The 16,256-nt window shown below is 35.7% G+C and overlaps 1 protein-coding gene across 2 annotated transcripts in view; it reads right to left on the reverse strand.

Annotated features, from left to right (window-relative positions):
- LOC144975037 (uncharacterized) overlaps window positions 1-15,780 on the reverse strand; it is a 48,030-nt gene extending 32,250 nt beyond the window's left edge. The window contains exons 1-2 of one of the 2 annotated variants that reach the window (XM_078918698.1): window positions 15,531-15,780; window positions 475-711 (exon numbers count right to left, since the gene is read on the reverse strand). In XM_078918698.1, the coding sequence (XP_078774824.1) occupies window positions 475-711; window positions 15,531-15,624 (331 nt within the window). In that variant the 5' untranslated portion in view covers window positions 15,625-15,780. Of the gene's footprint in view, window positions 1-474; window positions 712-1,823; window positions 1,880-15,530 lie in introns of those variants that run through there. The other variant, XM_078918699.1, reaches the window with a different exon arrangement.
- Between the last annotated feature and the right edge of the window lie 476 nt (window positions 15,781-16,256).

The raw sequence follows: 16,256 nt of genomic DNA on the forward strand, positions 1-16,256 counted from the left end.
GAGCAAACCAACAACCACAAAGTTATAGAGGCAATCAAACCATCAGACTTCACCTTTAACTCAATTTAAGAGCGCAAAGTTGAAACCATTACAGAGAAATAGAAATCACAAAAATTATGAGTCTATCTATATTGTCGCATAATGTGAAAGAGCAAAAAAATGGGTTCACCATACAAAACAACACCATAAGAAAATCAGACTCAAAGATTGATCTCATTCCAAGACAAAGGCTGAAAACAAAGTACCTCCCCGCCCACTATGGGAGGTCAGGAACCCCAACAAGATTTTTAAATTTACTTTCACAGTTGCAAATTTCAAGTCTTCCATCTTGTTTTCAGCCATGTGTGGAAAACCTACTGAACTTATGTTTCCGACTGGTCCAAACATTTCTAGGTTGTCAACATACAAATTCATTGAATAATCAAAGTCAAAAAATAAAATAAAATTGATAGGTTTTCGGTAATTCTAACTTACCAGGAATGATATTTGACTCTTTCTCTACATCTTCTCCGTTGAGTCGGCACCGGAGATCCCTGGTTGCAGGGCACACAGTTATGCCTGAATTCTTCCACACCGTCATCATCACCAGGGGCACGACAATTTGTTGACTGTCTGTTGATGAATTCTCTCCACCTACAGAGGTTAAGGTGACCATTGTCATCCGACCTTCCCGACAAACAGAACATGCTAAGCTCTCATCCAATGTCAAGCCTAAAAAAAGGAGAGTAAGAATATTTCCTAAAATTCGAGATCATTAAATGATTAAAATTCTAAAAAGGAATCAGAGAAGTATCTCTGGATGGGGTGTAAGAGGCTCTGGCGAGCAGGATGATGGCGATCTCTGGAGAAGTCACTCCGGTGGTGCTATCCCAGTGACAGAACCAACACGGAGGACAGCAGTTCATTCAACAACAAACTAACTTTACCAGGTTCAAAAACTCCATTGTCTTCCAAACCAAATGATCTCTTTGGACACATGTAGATAGGTTTAGGAAACAGAGACAGAATCTCTTTGGACACAGTTTCTAATACACAAAATAAACACACACACACACACACACACACATACACAGAGACTCATATATACAGTATATTGAAATAAAATTGACTCTTTTTTTCTTTAGAATTATATATATTCTTTCATGGAGATGATTGACGCAGTAAAATAATCTCCTCTCACAAAAAAACACAAAACATTTGTCAAATCAGACAACCATTTTCACGGCACAGAACTTCAACCAAAGCCAGGGAAAGCAGGACAAAGACAGAGAACTATTATTTATATGGGCAGTATTAAGAACAATTTTTCTAAAATTTCCTACCAGTTTTGTTCAGCAATGACAGGGTCTCATGTTGACCATTTTAATCTTTAAAAGGTGAATTATTTTAAATAATAGAGGTATAAAATTGTTTAAAAATCGCGTCCATATAAAAAAGAGAGGAAAAACTCTAATGACAGCCCCATCAGACAACACTATTACAGTAAGTCATAAGTCATGCAAATCAATTGCTCTATCTTTATTTACATAACATATTATATGCCCTATGGTATAACACATCTAATACTCATCAATGCAAATCTTTGGTTTTTATTCATTACAAATTTTTCGGTAGTCCTTTAGAAACAAATACATAGCCCATAGAGCCAGAATTTATCCCGATTTCGGGATAGTGACACATTTTGGAGAAGATTCTAGTAAAACTTTTGACTGTACCAAAGATAACACCCCCACCTAAATTGTCTACCAATTGAGCTATCTGGGTCCCTATTATAAATTGCAAAATAACCAAGTAAAGCAACTGAGTAAAATGAGGATACTTACAAACCATATTGTATTTCCCACACTTTACTTATTATATCAAGTAAACATGGTGATCAATTTCCTTATTCCAAAAGAACACAAGACTGAATTAATAAAGCTCAATTGAATTTAAGATAACATAAAAATTTTAGCAACAGCTTAATCCTATTATCCTCTTGATCACAATCACTGAAGGAGAGCAATAATTCATCAGATAATTGTCGACAATTCTCGTTGGCATCAACACTTCATTGATTCCATCCAGGGTATACTTTGCATGTTATCAATAAAATATATACATTAAATAAAGTTTTTTAATGTCTGATGTAATGGTTTAAAGATTGTTCAATAGTTATTGCTGGGTATTACAATTTTTAACAAAATGCTTTCAAAGGCTATAAGTATAAGTAATTTTTTTTTTTGTTCTACTGTTTACCTAAACGTTAAACATATCAATTAATTTCCAAAAAAATCAATTACACAAAGAAAACAAAAGAAAGATTTGACACAAACACAAATATTTGAAATAATCCACGTTGACACACAAAACACAATCATAATCTTTCCTATCTAAGAAGGTGGCCAATGTTTTCCCTCCACCAACTGCAAACAAACCGTTTTCAAACTAAGACAGATAAAAATGGATATTCTGACCGTGGATGCTAAAATAGCTTCAATGAAATCATCCATGCATTTGATGACACAACACATCTTCATTAAATAAAAGAACCAATCATTCATGCACATTCTAATTTATACTAAACAGGACATTTTTATGATAAAAACAGGTTCCCACCTATAGAAATATCAAACGGAGACAAAGAATCTTGAAGACAGCAAAAGTTCAAAAACCCGACTTAAACTATTTTAGCACTCAAGGTTTGTACCTATACCCAAAGGCAATGCTAAGTTAATTAGGGGAAAGACAAATACAGGTGAAAGACGTATGACCCATTCAGGCGTAACACAATATGTCACAAAATATGTTGGGAGACAACATTACAATAAATTCACATCGTTACACATCAAGTTTAGATGGCCAGTTTGATCTGAGGCTTTAACACAATGAAGAATCAACATTTTAGTGATCTTTCATCCCTGAATTCTGCTCAAAAGGTGAATCAATAATCAAATCACTAGGCGAGGACATTCAGTTCTATGTTGGTCATCAACTAGCCCTCATCAACCCCTCATTTTGTTCATTATGAAAAGTAACATTGCCCTATTACGAAATATCTAATATGCTCTCTCTCTCTCTCTCTCTCTCTCTCTCTCTCTCTCTCTCTCTCTCTCTCTCTCTCCTCTCTCCTCTCTGTATATCTCAGACACCAATCACAAGTTGTGAATCACAACATGAAGAAAATTTTGCATTTTCAATGACGCTTTGGCACAAAGAAAAATCACTTAGAATGACATTATCACCATATCCTACAAGCACATAATATATGATAAAAAAACCCCTAAAAGATGATGATAATAATATTAACAACAATGACAATACTCCAATCTATTGTCTATACATAAAAAAAAATGACAAAAAACTAGCTCCTGGGTGAAAGTTTGACTTCTTTTCATCTTAAAAAAAATATTAATCTAGCACAGCACAATAATGTTTTTTGTTTTTAAGGGTTTTACGGCGCTGGCGACACATTTAGGTCATTTCAGCGCCAGTAATAAGGAAGAAAATGGAACAGTAAAAAATGTTATAGATTTACAATTAAAAGCACACACGAAGAAGTAAGACAAAGGGGACGGGATTAAAAAGGGAACAGATGAAGATTCTAAGAGCACACTGTCATCGTACTTAGTTTGAGATCACCTAAAAGTCGCATCCAGACACAAGCACAGGTCCCAACTAAGAGGAATCCACTCAAATGTTTACAAACCATTACAAATCTAAAACCCCCCAAAAATGTAACAATACACAACAGAGAGATGATTGACAAGGAAAAAAAGTCATCTCTCAAAACTATAATTATACATTTGACTGTTTCCCTCCCAGCCAAGGACTCTGGCCAAGCTAGAACAAAACCAAGTGATCCCGTTCCAAGACAAAGATGGAGAGCAACTCGGAAAACATATATCAGTGATAAATGTGTTATGTAATCAACCGTCTTGTGCTCTCAGACACAGTGGTATGATTTATTCTGGATTTTTTGTTAAAATTCAAATGGATTTTGAGAAAATATGTTTACATATTTGGAAAAGTAAATTATTAACTTTTAAAATTACACCCAATGTATTCACACATGAAGGAAGAGCTTATTTCCCTAGGCAAACCAACTAAAATAGAAGAGGAGTTGTCAGATGGCCTCGGGAAATTGAACTCATTTACAAGAAGACAAAGAGGGGCAAAAAGGGTGGCCAGAAAATAAAATCATTGAACATTAACTCACTACAAATAAATAATACAACAAGTCATAACTAAGACCTGCTATACTTGTGTGGTAGAATTCAATAATGATGTGACTTGGAATAACAAATCAGTTTGCTGTGAGGATTGCAATACCTGGTATCATAAGGAATGCATAATAAACAACAAAGACAGGGACCCCACAGGCTCACAACAAATCAAAGAAATAGTCGTGTTGACAGCGCTGATAAACACCTAAAAACAAAACAAAACAAAGAAATAGTGAAATATTTCCAGAAGGATCTCAAACAAATGTATTCAGGAAAGACTGAAATAAATATGGAGGCGGTGTCTTCATAGTAGTAAATGATAACCTCAAAATAAATTAAATTAAATTAGATGAAGAAATAGATTGTGAAGTAGTATAGGCTGAAATCAAGGTAAGAAACAACGCCATCAATGTAGAATTGTATCATCGGCCCCTAATTTCACAAAGAAAGTATCAACAAATTGGGGAAATCATTATCTAAACGCTGAGCTAAAAAAGAATGGCACATTATAAATGGAGGGGATTTCAACATATATTGGAAGACCAACACTGTACTTTCAAGCTCTAATCAGGCAGCACAACATAGAGCATTCCTTGATATACCAGCGGAAAACATATTAGAACAACGTCAACACCAAACCAACATGAAAAGATAACATATTAGACCTCTACATGACCAACAACTCTAGCCTGATTAAAACCTCCAACATCATTCTCGATCTATCAGATTATGACATTGCTGCCATTGACTCTGACATAAAACCACAGAATAGAAACACGAAAAGGAGACAAATACATCTTTACCACAAAGCAAATAAAAATGCTTTAATTGAGAAAATTAGAGACTTAAGTGAAACGACAATATACCTGGAAACAGGAAATGTTGAAGAACAGTGGGATAGGCTTATAAATGGCCATAAGAACATAATAGAAAATGAGTCACCATAAAAATTGAGCGCAAAACAAAACCAACAGCCATGGATAAATACCGACCTAAGAAAAAAAAACACTACACAAGCTGTTTGTAAAGGCAAAGAAACCCCAAAGCAAATGTGATTGGGACCACGATCGAGATTTCAAAGCTATAACCCAGAGAGAAATAATATGGGCACATTGGGACTATATTCTCAACACTAAAGTACTCTATGAAAAACAGAAACAATAAAGCGTTTCTGGAACTATATTAAAATACAAAGTGAAATAATGGCCTTTGGGGTAATTACTAAGACATTTCCTGGTAAAGATGGTTTCATTTGGCCATTCAGAGGCTCCATAAATTAGAAATGTTCGATCTTGAAGAACTCTCTAAGACTAAGAAACTGCCCATTGATAATACTGTGCAAACACCAGCTTCAACTGGCCCAATGGAAAGAAACCTAACACCTACTTACACCACTAGAGTGGTCGAAAAGTTAAGACAAAAAATCTGGACTGATTCATGATCATACATACTGATGCTGTATGGCTGATGCTTTAGATTGTTATTTTCTTAAGTTGTATCATATTCAAATTATTGCTGTTTTATAACAGACTATTGCTTGGGACTTTTTGTTTCTCTCTCATGATACTTTGAACATTAATGAACAAATACATTCACATTTTGAGTTTGATTGCTTGAATCGCTTGTATTTGATGGTTTTAACTGGTGGTGAGACGATTGACTATAGTTATTAGCTGTATAATTTTTATTTTATTTCTTATTTGTGTTTCGTTTTAAGATTGTTGACATTTCTGGATGTGTATGTCAAGGTAGGGAGAGTTGAAAATATTGAATGGATCTGGCAGACGGAAGCTGAGAGAGTGAAGTGGTGAAGATCGGATGGAATGTGTGTGATTTTGCTAATTTAAAAAGACCACCTCTATTAGCAGTAGTACTGATATTCATTTATTTCAGTTAGATATTTGCAGTTGTACTTGCAAATGCGGGTTCATTCTGTATTTGCAGTAGTAGCCTATGAGCCTAGAGCTTTATTGTATAGAGGATTGGGCGCAAAATATAAATAAATTACATTATTATTATTATTATTATTATTATTATTATTATTATTATTATTTTATTATTATTATTTTTTAAATTCATTACAAAAAAATTATTATTATTACTATTATTTTGCATTTCGTTGACGATGACAATGTGTCTATTGTTGTGTAGTGATGGTGGTGTTAATGTGGTGGTGATGATGATGTAGTGATGGTAGTGACGATAACTATTAGGATATAATGACGTAATGGTGGTGGCGGTTGCTGTAGTTTTGATAACGATGTGGTAGTGGTAGTAATGATGATCATGTGATGGTTGTGGTTGTAGTAGTGGCGGTGGTAGCGATGATGACGAGGAGGAGGATGATAATGTAAGGGTGGTGGTGGTTGCTATAGATGTGATAACGATGTGGAGGTTGCTGTGGTAGTAGTAGTGGTGGTGGCTGTAGTAGTAGATGTAGTTTAATGATGGTAACTTCTATTATTTACAGGAGCACTGAGATATGAATCATGAGCAATGGCAAGAGTGTGTGTGTGTGTGTGCGCACGTGTGTGTGAGAGTGAGAGAGAGAGAGAGAGAGAGAGAGAGAGAGAGAGAGAGAGAGAGAGAGAGAGAGAGAGAGAGAGAGAGAGAGAGAGAGAGAGAGAGAGAGAGAGAGAGAGAGAGAGATGATAGACTTCAGGACATGAATAAATGATCAAGTCAGACACACAAAATGTTTCAATCATCCCTCCTTTTCTTTCCTTCTCATACTAACACACTCATTCAACTGCAAGCCATTCGACAACACAGCATTTTGAACAGAAAATAGTGTTGTGTTCAGTGAGGGGACAAAAGCTAATTTTCAGAGACGGGAGAGCCCCCTAATCATAATAATAAAAAGGCTGTCGTTATTGCCAGACATGTCTGTCAATAACAATGAACGATTATTGCCAACCATGTTGGCAGAAAAATTTTATGCAAAATGCCAAACTAGGCGTGAAAAATACCAAATAATCTGAAAAAAAAAGCCAGAGGTGATTTGTGTCCCAAATCAGTTTATATCAAGTGATCTTTAGCACAAGATGAAAGTAAATAGTACGCAAATGACAAATCCAGCTTTTCTAAAAAGCAAATGACATCAATGAAATGTAAGTTTTTGACACTTTGAACTGAATACGTCACACTGGCAAATCCACCATTGTTTTTTTTTTCTCAACCATTGAGAAACTTGTTAATCAGAAAATCGGTTCATAGTTCACCAACCATTAAAAATTTCACTACTCATCTACCTGTTAACTTTATTGATCTTGTTTTGTTTCTAAAATTTGTTCATGCTGACCATAATTATGGGGATATTGATGATGGTCGGGGATTTGTTTATTTCGCAGACGAATCCTAGGCCTAGGTCTTGTTCGCAGCCTAAACTGACCACACCTACTATTTTCCTGTCTTTTCTCTTACAAAATAATACAATTTATTATAACACTTCCACAAAACTAGATTCAACAACATATAATTATCAAAACAAGGAAGCAAAAATGGTGGAAAATTATCTAGCACATATATGAATTTTAAGTTACACAGATGTTGGTGTGAATAGACAGCTCAGTGGGTTAGACCACCTTTCATTTTGTTCCTGTTCAAGTCCGCTCGCTCCCTCTTTTTCTTCTCTTTCCCTCTTTCTATCTCTCTCTCTCTCTCTCTCTCTCTCTTTTTTTAAAACTTCCCAAATGATGTTCATTGTTTTCTCTGTTGTTATACTGAATAGTAGTTTTTTATTTGATTGAATTTTTTATTTCTCCGATAATCATTCAATTTTAATTCTTTGAATATTTTGCTCTAATTATTTGTTCTGTTCTGCTTTTTAAAAATTATTATTATTATTATTATTATTATTATTATTATTATTGCCTCTGATTATATTGTAATTTCAAATGAGTTTTTCTTTTCCTTTTTTTCTGTCCTTTTTTGCATCGATTATTTTGTTTCGGATCAACACAGTTTATATATTTTGTATATTATATATACATATAACAGTGATGATAATGGCAGTTTGTTAAAAAGGAGGAAATTGTATCAGGCAAACTCAAGCCGAAATGCAAAAATTACATATACAATGATAGTTATGTAACATTGCATATAAACTTCTTTTGATAATATAATGAATTGTACTTTCCAGAAAATAATTTTTAAGACTCACAATATTAATCATATCGCAATCTACATCAAGAGATAATACATTTTTGGCCCAATGGCTAAAGGCTAGAAAATATTTGTTTTTAAATTTACAAAGCACACTACAATAGCTTTGTTACTGCAACCTAGTGGCTATGCAGTTTATAAATTAGACTCGAGAATATCTAACAAGTTGTTGGGTAATTTTATACTTTTATTGATATTTTATTAACTTTACTTATTTCTATGTGCATTACAAAAGTTTCCATATTCTGGAATGTGAATAAATGTTTAAAAGAGCAGAGTTTCAAAAAAGCGTCTGATAATCATCCATCGTTATTGCCAGACAATGTGTGGCAATAATCACAACGTAATAAAAAATTCCCTCTTTAGACGTGCTGTGAAACTATGGAAGTCCTTCCTTCTCATGTTCAAAATCACAAACAAAATGAAAGCAATTTCATCAGAACAACTAGACATACAACGGAATTCACCCATTGAAAGAAAACCCAAAACACTAAACCAAAAGGCTGTGGAAATTCAGACTCAAGTCTGAATAGCCTTCTATGGCTATTCGGATTCAAACTCCAATGCACATGTGCAATCAAATAGTTATTCAGACTAAAGTCACAAGTCTGAATATCCTAGTCTTCCATGGCAATATAGATGGTTATTATTTTTATTTTTTAAATTTTTTAAAAATTTCTATTTATTGTAAATTTAATTTTAATTGTTGACAATGTGAATAGTTAATTCCGCTATTACGAATTGTTATTTAGACTGCTTAAACTACAACCCAAGTGTTCAGTTGTCTTTTTATCTATTCTGAAGCTATGACACGAGATGTCTAGAAATAAAACACTTCATTTGTTAATCAACTGTCTTCAATCTCAATGATTTATTAACGAAGTTAACATGGTGGCAGCGGAAAACATGATCTAAATCCAAGTAGGTACATGATAATTGCTATCTAGTCGGATTGTGGCACGATTTGTCACGATCACGCGTTCGACGCAGACGGCTGGTAGAGCAAGGGAGATATCGTGGAAGTTTTACTCGATTGCATCCCTTAGACCTGAACTACTATGGCAGAAGCTAATTTCAGACTACCGAATATACTCAGATTGAATGACGGTAACATAGCCGAACAATTCAAAAAATGGAGAAGGAAGATGGAGATCTACCTAGAAGCATCAGGTGCATCGACAAAGTCAACAAAGGCACAAGCTGCTATAATACTCCATTGCGCAGGTTCGGATGCGATCGAAGTATTTGATCAAATGGACTTTTTAGAAGGAGAAGATAGGGATAGTCCAGATACTGTACTGAATAAACTAGAGAAGTACTGTCTCCGAGAAACAATGAAGTACTCCAAAGGTATAGATTTTGGAATATTCCATACGATCACCCTTTCGATAATTCGTCACGGAATTAAAGGCTCAGGCTGAGCAATGCAATTTCGAGGAGAAGGACAAGATGATCCGAGATAAGATTGTATTTTGTGCACCGAAACACCTTAAAGAAAAGCTGCTCAAAGATACAGAATTGTCTCTGAAAACGACCATTGAAACCTGCCAGGCCCATGAGCAAACAGCTTCCCAGATAGAGGAAATGCAACCGTCGATGACAAAGGCAAGATCCTCCCAACAGAGAATAGATAGAATAGGGGCCGCCCAAGGAACAGGGAATTTTAAGAACAAAAGAACAGCAAATGAGTGCAGATACTGCGGGTTTAAACATGACTTTGATGACAAAAAGAAATGTCCAGCTTGGGGAAAATCTTGTTCCAGGTGCAAGTTAAAAAGAACCATTTTAAAGCAAAATGTAGGTCTAAAATCAATGCAGTACAAGTAGATGACGACTCTGATGAACAGTATGACGACAAATGGCTGTTGGCAATGGGAAATTCAGGCAACACCAAACAGTCGACATGCGTGTTGAATATCAATGACAACAAAGTTCATTTCAAAATTGATACCGCCGCAGATGTGAACACTATCTGTCAACAACACGTCAGACGTGACCAAGTGGTTCCAACGAAAACGAGACTAGTGATGTGGAACAAAAGCAAAATGGTACCTAAAGGAGAAACAACACTTGATGTCATCAACCCTAAGACAAAATCACACCACAAGGTTAAATTCATAGTGGTAAAGAATGAATTCAGTTGCCTATTAGGATTGAAAACACTACAAGATCTGAATTTCATAACTTTCAATGATGACAAATATGTTGCCAACATTTCTGCGAATGACAATTTAGGTGATTTAGGTGAAGCCCGACTCAAGGTAGACACCACCAAACAACCAAGAAGATTGCCGTGTAGAAAAGTGCCATTTGCACTACAAGACAAAGTGAAATCCGAGCTCAACAGGCTTATTGAAAGGGGTATTCTTTGTCCAGTTGACGAGCCGACAGAGTGGGTGAACCAAATGGCAGTGGTTGAGAAAGCCAATGGAGATTTGAGAATATGTATTGATCCAAGACCACTAAATGACGCCCTCATGCGAGAACACCACAAGCTACTGACGCTTGATGACGTGTTACCTAAATTTCAGAATGCAAAAGTATTCACAAAACTCGATGTCAAGGAAGCGTTCTGGCATATAAAACTAGATAGAAAATCCAGTTTCCTCACGACTATGATAACACCAATGGGTAGATTAAGGTGGACCAGACTACCTTTCGGTTTGAATGTTTCAAAGCGAAATCTTCTCAAAGCACCTGTCTAGCGCACTTGAAGGTTTTGATGGAACCATAAATGTAGCAGATGATATCCTAGTAGTCGGTTGTGGAGAAACCAAAGAAGATGCAATGAGGAATCATGATCACAACTATGGAAAGTTGAAAGAGAGATGTCAACAAAAGAACATACGCTTGAATGACCAGAAGGCAAGAGAACGACAAGATGAAGTCACATTCATGGCCATAGAATTAGTGACAAAGGAATAGAGCCTGACCAAAAGAAAGTTGAAACGATCGTTAACATGCCTACACCAAGGGACGTGCATAATGTCAAACGATTTTATGGAATGGTACAGTACCTAGCCCGATTTCTCACAAAATTATCAGACATGTTAAGGCCATTAAGAGAACTGACAAAGAAAGATCGGAACTTTTCATGGACTGAAGAATGTGACAGATCATTTAAGAAAGTAAAGGAAGCAATAAGCAAAACTCCTGTCCTGAAATATTATGATGAGAACAAGGGATTAGAACTGCAGGTAGATAGCAGCAAGGACGGACTTGGGGCTGTTTTGATGCAAGAAGGTCAACCCATTGAGTTTGCTTCCAGAACATTGACAGAAACAGAACAGCGATGGGCACAGATAGAAAAAGAGATGCTTGCAATCGTTTTCGGTTTAGAAAGATTTGACCAATATACCTATGGTAGGAAGATATTCGTCATTACTGATCATAAACCTCTAGAAACCATAACAGAAAACCTTTGAGCGAGGCGCCACGGAGATTACAAAGACTCCTAATGAGAAGCAATCAGTACGATATCGAGTTGAAATGGGCTAAAGGTTCATCACTGCTCATAGCTGACACACTGTCAGAGCAACAATAAGTTGCACGTCAACAGAGAACGGCGAAGAACCAAAGGAAAAAGCATATCTGCCTGATGAAATACTAAAAAACATTAAAATAGCAACACAGGAAGACAGGTCTCTACAAGCCCTTAAACATGTCATTGTGAATGGATGGTCAATACACAAGGACAGCATGCCAACTGAGATATGGCCGTATCTTGATTTTAGAGACACCATCAGCATTGAGGATGACGTGATTGTTAAAGGAGAGAGAGTTCTTATAACAAGAAGTCTCAGAAAGGAAATAAAAGAGAAACTGCATTCAGCACACATGGCTACTGAGAGTATGCTAAGAAGAGCCAGAAGAACAGTATTTTGGCCAGGGATGACCGCAGAAATAAAGCAAATGGCAGATGCATGTGAAGCATGTCAAGAATCGAAGAGAAGCAACCAAAAAGAATCCTTACAACAACATGAAAGAGGAAATCATTGCTGGGAGAAAGTAGGAACAGATCTTTTTCACATTCAAGGACGTGACTACGTAGTTCTGGTCGACTACTATTCAAACTTCATAGAAGTAGATTATTTGCCAACACTAACTGCAAAGACTGTGATTGCAAACTAAAAGCAAATTTCTGCAATATGGATCACCAAAAGTACTAATATCAGATTGTGGTGCACAATACACGTCAAGAGAATTTAAAGAGTTCACAAAGAGATGGGGCATAAACCATGCGACATCAACTCCAGGACACCAGCAGGCAAATGGGAAAGCAGAGTCCGCAGTGAAAATTGTGAAACAAATGATGGAGCGCTGTACCAGAGAACGAGGAGATCAATATGAAGCACTTCTTGAGCTCAGAAATACGCCAAGACAAAATGGTCTTAGTCCTACAGAAATGCTGTTTCAAACAGAACCACGAAGGCTCATACCAAAATTCTCCAAACCCCAACAACGATATGACACACCGCACAAACGAGATAGAATCGTGAAGAACAATTACGACAGGCATACACGAGACATGACCCAACTCGACACTGACCAACCAGTATGGTATCAAAACCCAGAGAGTACCAAATGGCATCCCGGTATCGTCAGAGACCAATTAAAACAACGATCGTACTCCGTCGAAGGAGAAAATGGAGGTACATACCGACGTAATAGGGTACACTTACGACCAAAGACAACACCTTTCGAACAACGTAACGTCAACAACGACGAATGTTGCGACGACGCTGAGACTCCTGCAACTCCGGTTTCGACGTCAACGTCAGTTTCGACATCAGCGCAAACCTCAAACCATGCACAACTTTCTGAGAATACTCGTATAAGCACAGACACCTCGCAGACAAACAGTTACGTTACTAGATATGGCTGCAAAATAAAGCCAAATCCAAAATACACATAAGTACGCAATCTTCGATATTCACAGATCATGCATCACTGATCTGAAATCATGGCCTTTGTTAGGAATGTGTAGCACTAGGCTAGCTTTGTTTTAGCAGCTGAACAGATAAACATTGCAGACATGCCTATACTAACACTAGCCACAAATCGCAGACTCACTAGAAGAATCATGACCTGTGTTTAGATGCGCAGTAGAAACACACACTCCAGGGTCTATTTCGAATGGATTACCAGCCCAGATCAAGAGAAGACCCAAGACAGATTATTTGAATAACTTAGATTGATTGTTATTTTAATTTGTCAACAAATTATAATCATGTGTCATGCACACCAAAAAGACTCATGGTTGTAAATAATTTTGTTGTTGTTGTTAAGTTGATAGATTAGAAACGTTTTCTAAAATTTGAATGTAATGGTAATGGAAGAAAGCAATTCTAGAAATTTTAACATGTTTTATTTTTATAATTTTGTATTCTCACCATGACGCAGAATATTAAGAAATGTTATCACATGAATAGTTGTTAATCAACTGTCTTCAATCTCAATGATTTATTAACGAAGTTAACATTAATTATTGACAATTCTATAAAAATTGATGCAAATGAAAATAATAATGGTAGTTATATTCATCAATAGGTAGTCGAAACCCGCTATATTTGGCAAGAAAGACAAAATCATCATTTAAAATGAGTTAAAACCCTTCAAAAGGAACAAAAGTCAGTCAAAGTAACTTGTATAAAGGAAAAACTTTTCTAACAACTTTACACGATGTCCAAATAAATCAAGAATTAGAGACAACAATTCTGAAGTACGAAGAAGGGATATCAACTGAGTCACGACTGATATGGGTAAAACCGAATTTTCTCTGAACTCTTCTTCTGCTTCTCTTCCAGTCACACTCTTTGGTCACTGCCCGTACTGTGTCCCCCTGTTTGTGCATGCCCATTGGAGTCGAGTCTGAATAGCCATGGGAGACTATTCAGACTCAAGTCCGAATTGCCACTTCCAAAACAAAGACACCAACATCAACAATCTGCAAACTCAACCATTTTCAAATACTCATTTACACACTTTCAAAAACTGGAACACACTTCCTGAATTAACACAATAGGCTTAGACACCTTCCAGTGAAGATTATCAAAATTCCTCAGCCTAAACACTAAAAATGTTCAATATTAATATTGAATAATTGAACAACTCTCTCCACCCTCGAATACAAACAAATACTTAGAAATGAGTCGACTCCAGTAACATTCAGATTCAGATACTAAAAATTGACTAAGCCATTGAGCTTGACGTTCTTTGAACATATTTATTGTTGTGATTTCAATGTGTTCCAGTATGTTGTTTGGCTATTGAGTTGTTGTTGTGAACTGTTTTCATGTTGGGTAACCAGTTGGGTGTCACTGTGAGTTCAATTCACTGTTGTGTGTTATTTCTTCCTGTGATTTTGTGACGTCACAATGGGTATAAAAACGGGATTGCTTTCATTTTCCAAGCTCCTCTTACTACGATATTGATAATGGATTGTTGATCAAGTATTGACTCTGTTTTTATTATGCTTTAATTACCGAAAGAACATACCCGGACTATTCACGTGATGCCTTGATACATGACATTTTTTAACCACCCATATATTATCATATATGTTGTCCTCTATCTACATAATGGAGAACTCCCACTTCGGTGGAGACTTTTTCTTTACTATTTCCTATATGTTACAGTGAATGACATAATCAGTCGGATGGTGAAAAGGTTTGAACTGAGATATTGCCAAGTTAAGTTAGAAGGTCAATTTTTATCCAAAATGAGTTCTTGTCATAAATGATTAAATCAACCCTTTTTGTACATCTTCGGGAAATATCAAAGCTTACATTCATGTCTAAATATTTTTACAGCTATAAGTTGAAAAATTATGAAATTTGCTGGATACATTTCCCGTACACCTGATCATAATTTCATGAAAAATCACCCGATTTATTCAAATAAAGATCAAAATGCTCTGGTGAGCATATTCTTTCTGAAAATGCAAAAATAAATTTAAAAATAAAAATAAATGCAAATCAAAAATTGTTACCTTCCGACTGATTGTGTCATGCACTGACACTGACACTGGAGAAATCCGTTCATGACAACGTCTCGTTCGTTAAAGATAAGACATATTATAATTATAGTATTGACCTTCGAGCTCATATATGCAAGTAACAGCAAATGAAAATGTCTAGACTTCTAGTTTCTTATTCTTACCAATACAAAATTCTTGACTTCCATCATTAGTTGCTCCACCTACACTAGTTAGAGCAATGGTCTGCCCGTCCTCTACATTCCTTATTGAGTACATTGTGACATGTTTGATGCTGCTCAACAAGAATTGGACGTCGGGTAAACTATCAGAATACAAAATGGATTATATAAAATGAAAATTAAAAACAACAACAAACCAACAAATGGATTTTCTTCACTCATTACACATTCAGCTAAACTTCAATTGCCACATGTTTCTTTTACCAGGGAACTAAATTTGGATTCTCTTTCGCTATAAAAAAAAAGATAATCTTTACAATCAAATCTCGGTTACAGACTAATCTAATTTAATGGTCGTTTTAGTTTTATACCTTTTTAAAATAGTAAAACAAAGAGTCCCGGTTATATGATTATGCAAGAACTGCAAACTAGAAGTTCAGACACGGGGGAGCCATTTTGATATTCAGAGTACTATAATGTCTTTAAAAAAATTTGGTCAACTTATAACCCAATTTGGCATTTTGTTTGATATCGATTATCGATCAAAGTGTTATCGTTGAAGATCCTAAACAAATATGTCACATGATATGATTATTAGCAGCGGCAGTTTTGAAACGTAATACAAATAAATGAATTATTATCTTTTATGTTTGTCTTGTAAGTTAATAATATGATTTAGTGCATAACCAACTACAAGAAATTATCACCGCAATATACCAATTGAAATGC

Source organism: Berghia stephanieae, chromosome 6 (genome assembly GCF_034508935.2).
Source record: "Berghia stephanieae isolate SIO BIC M18660-M18661 chromosome 6, UCSD_Bste_1.3, whole genome shotgun sequence".
NCBI lineage: Eukaryota > Metazoa > Mollusca > Gastropoda > Nudibranchia > Aeolidiidae > Berghia > Berghia stephanieae.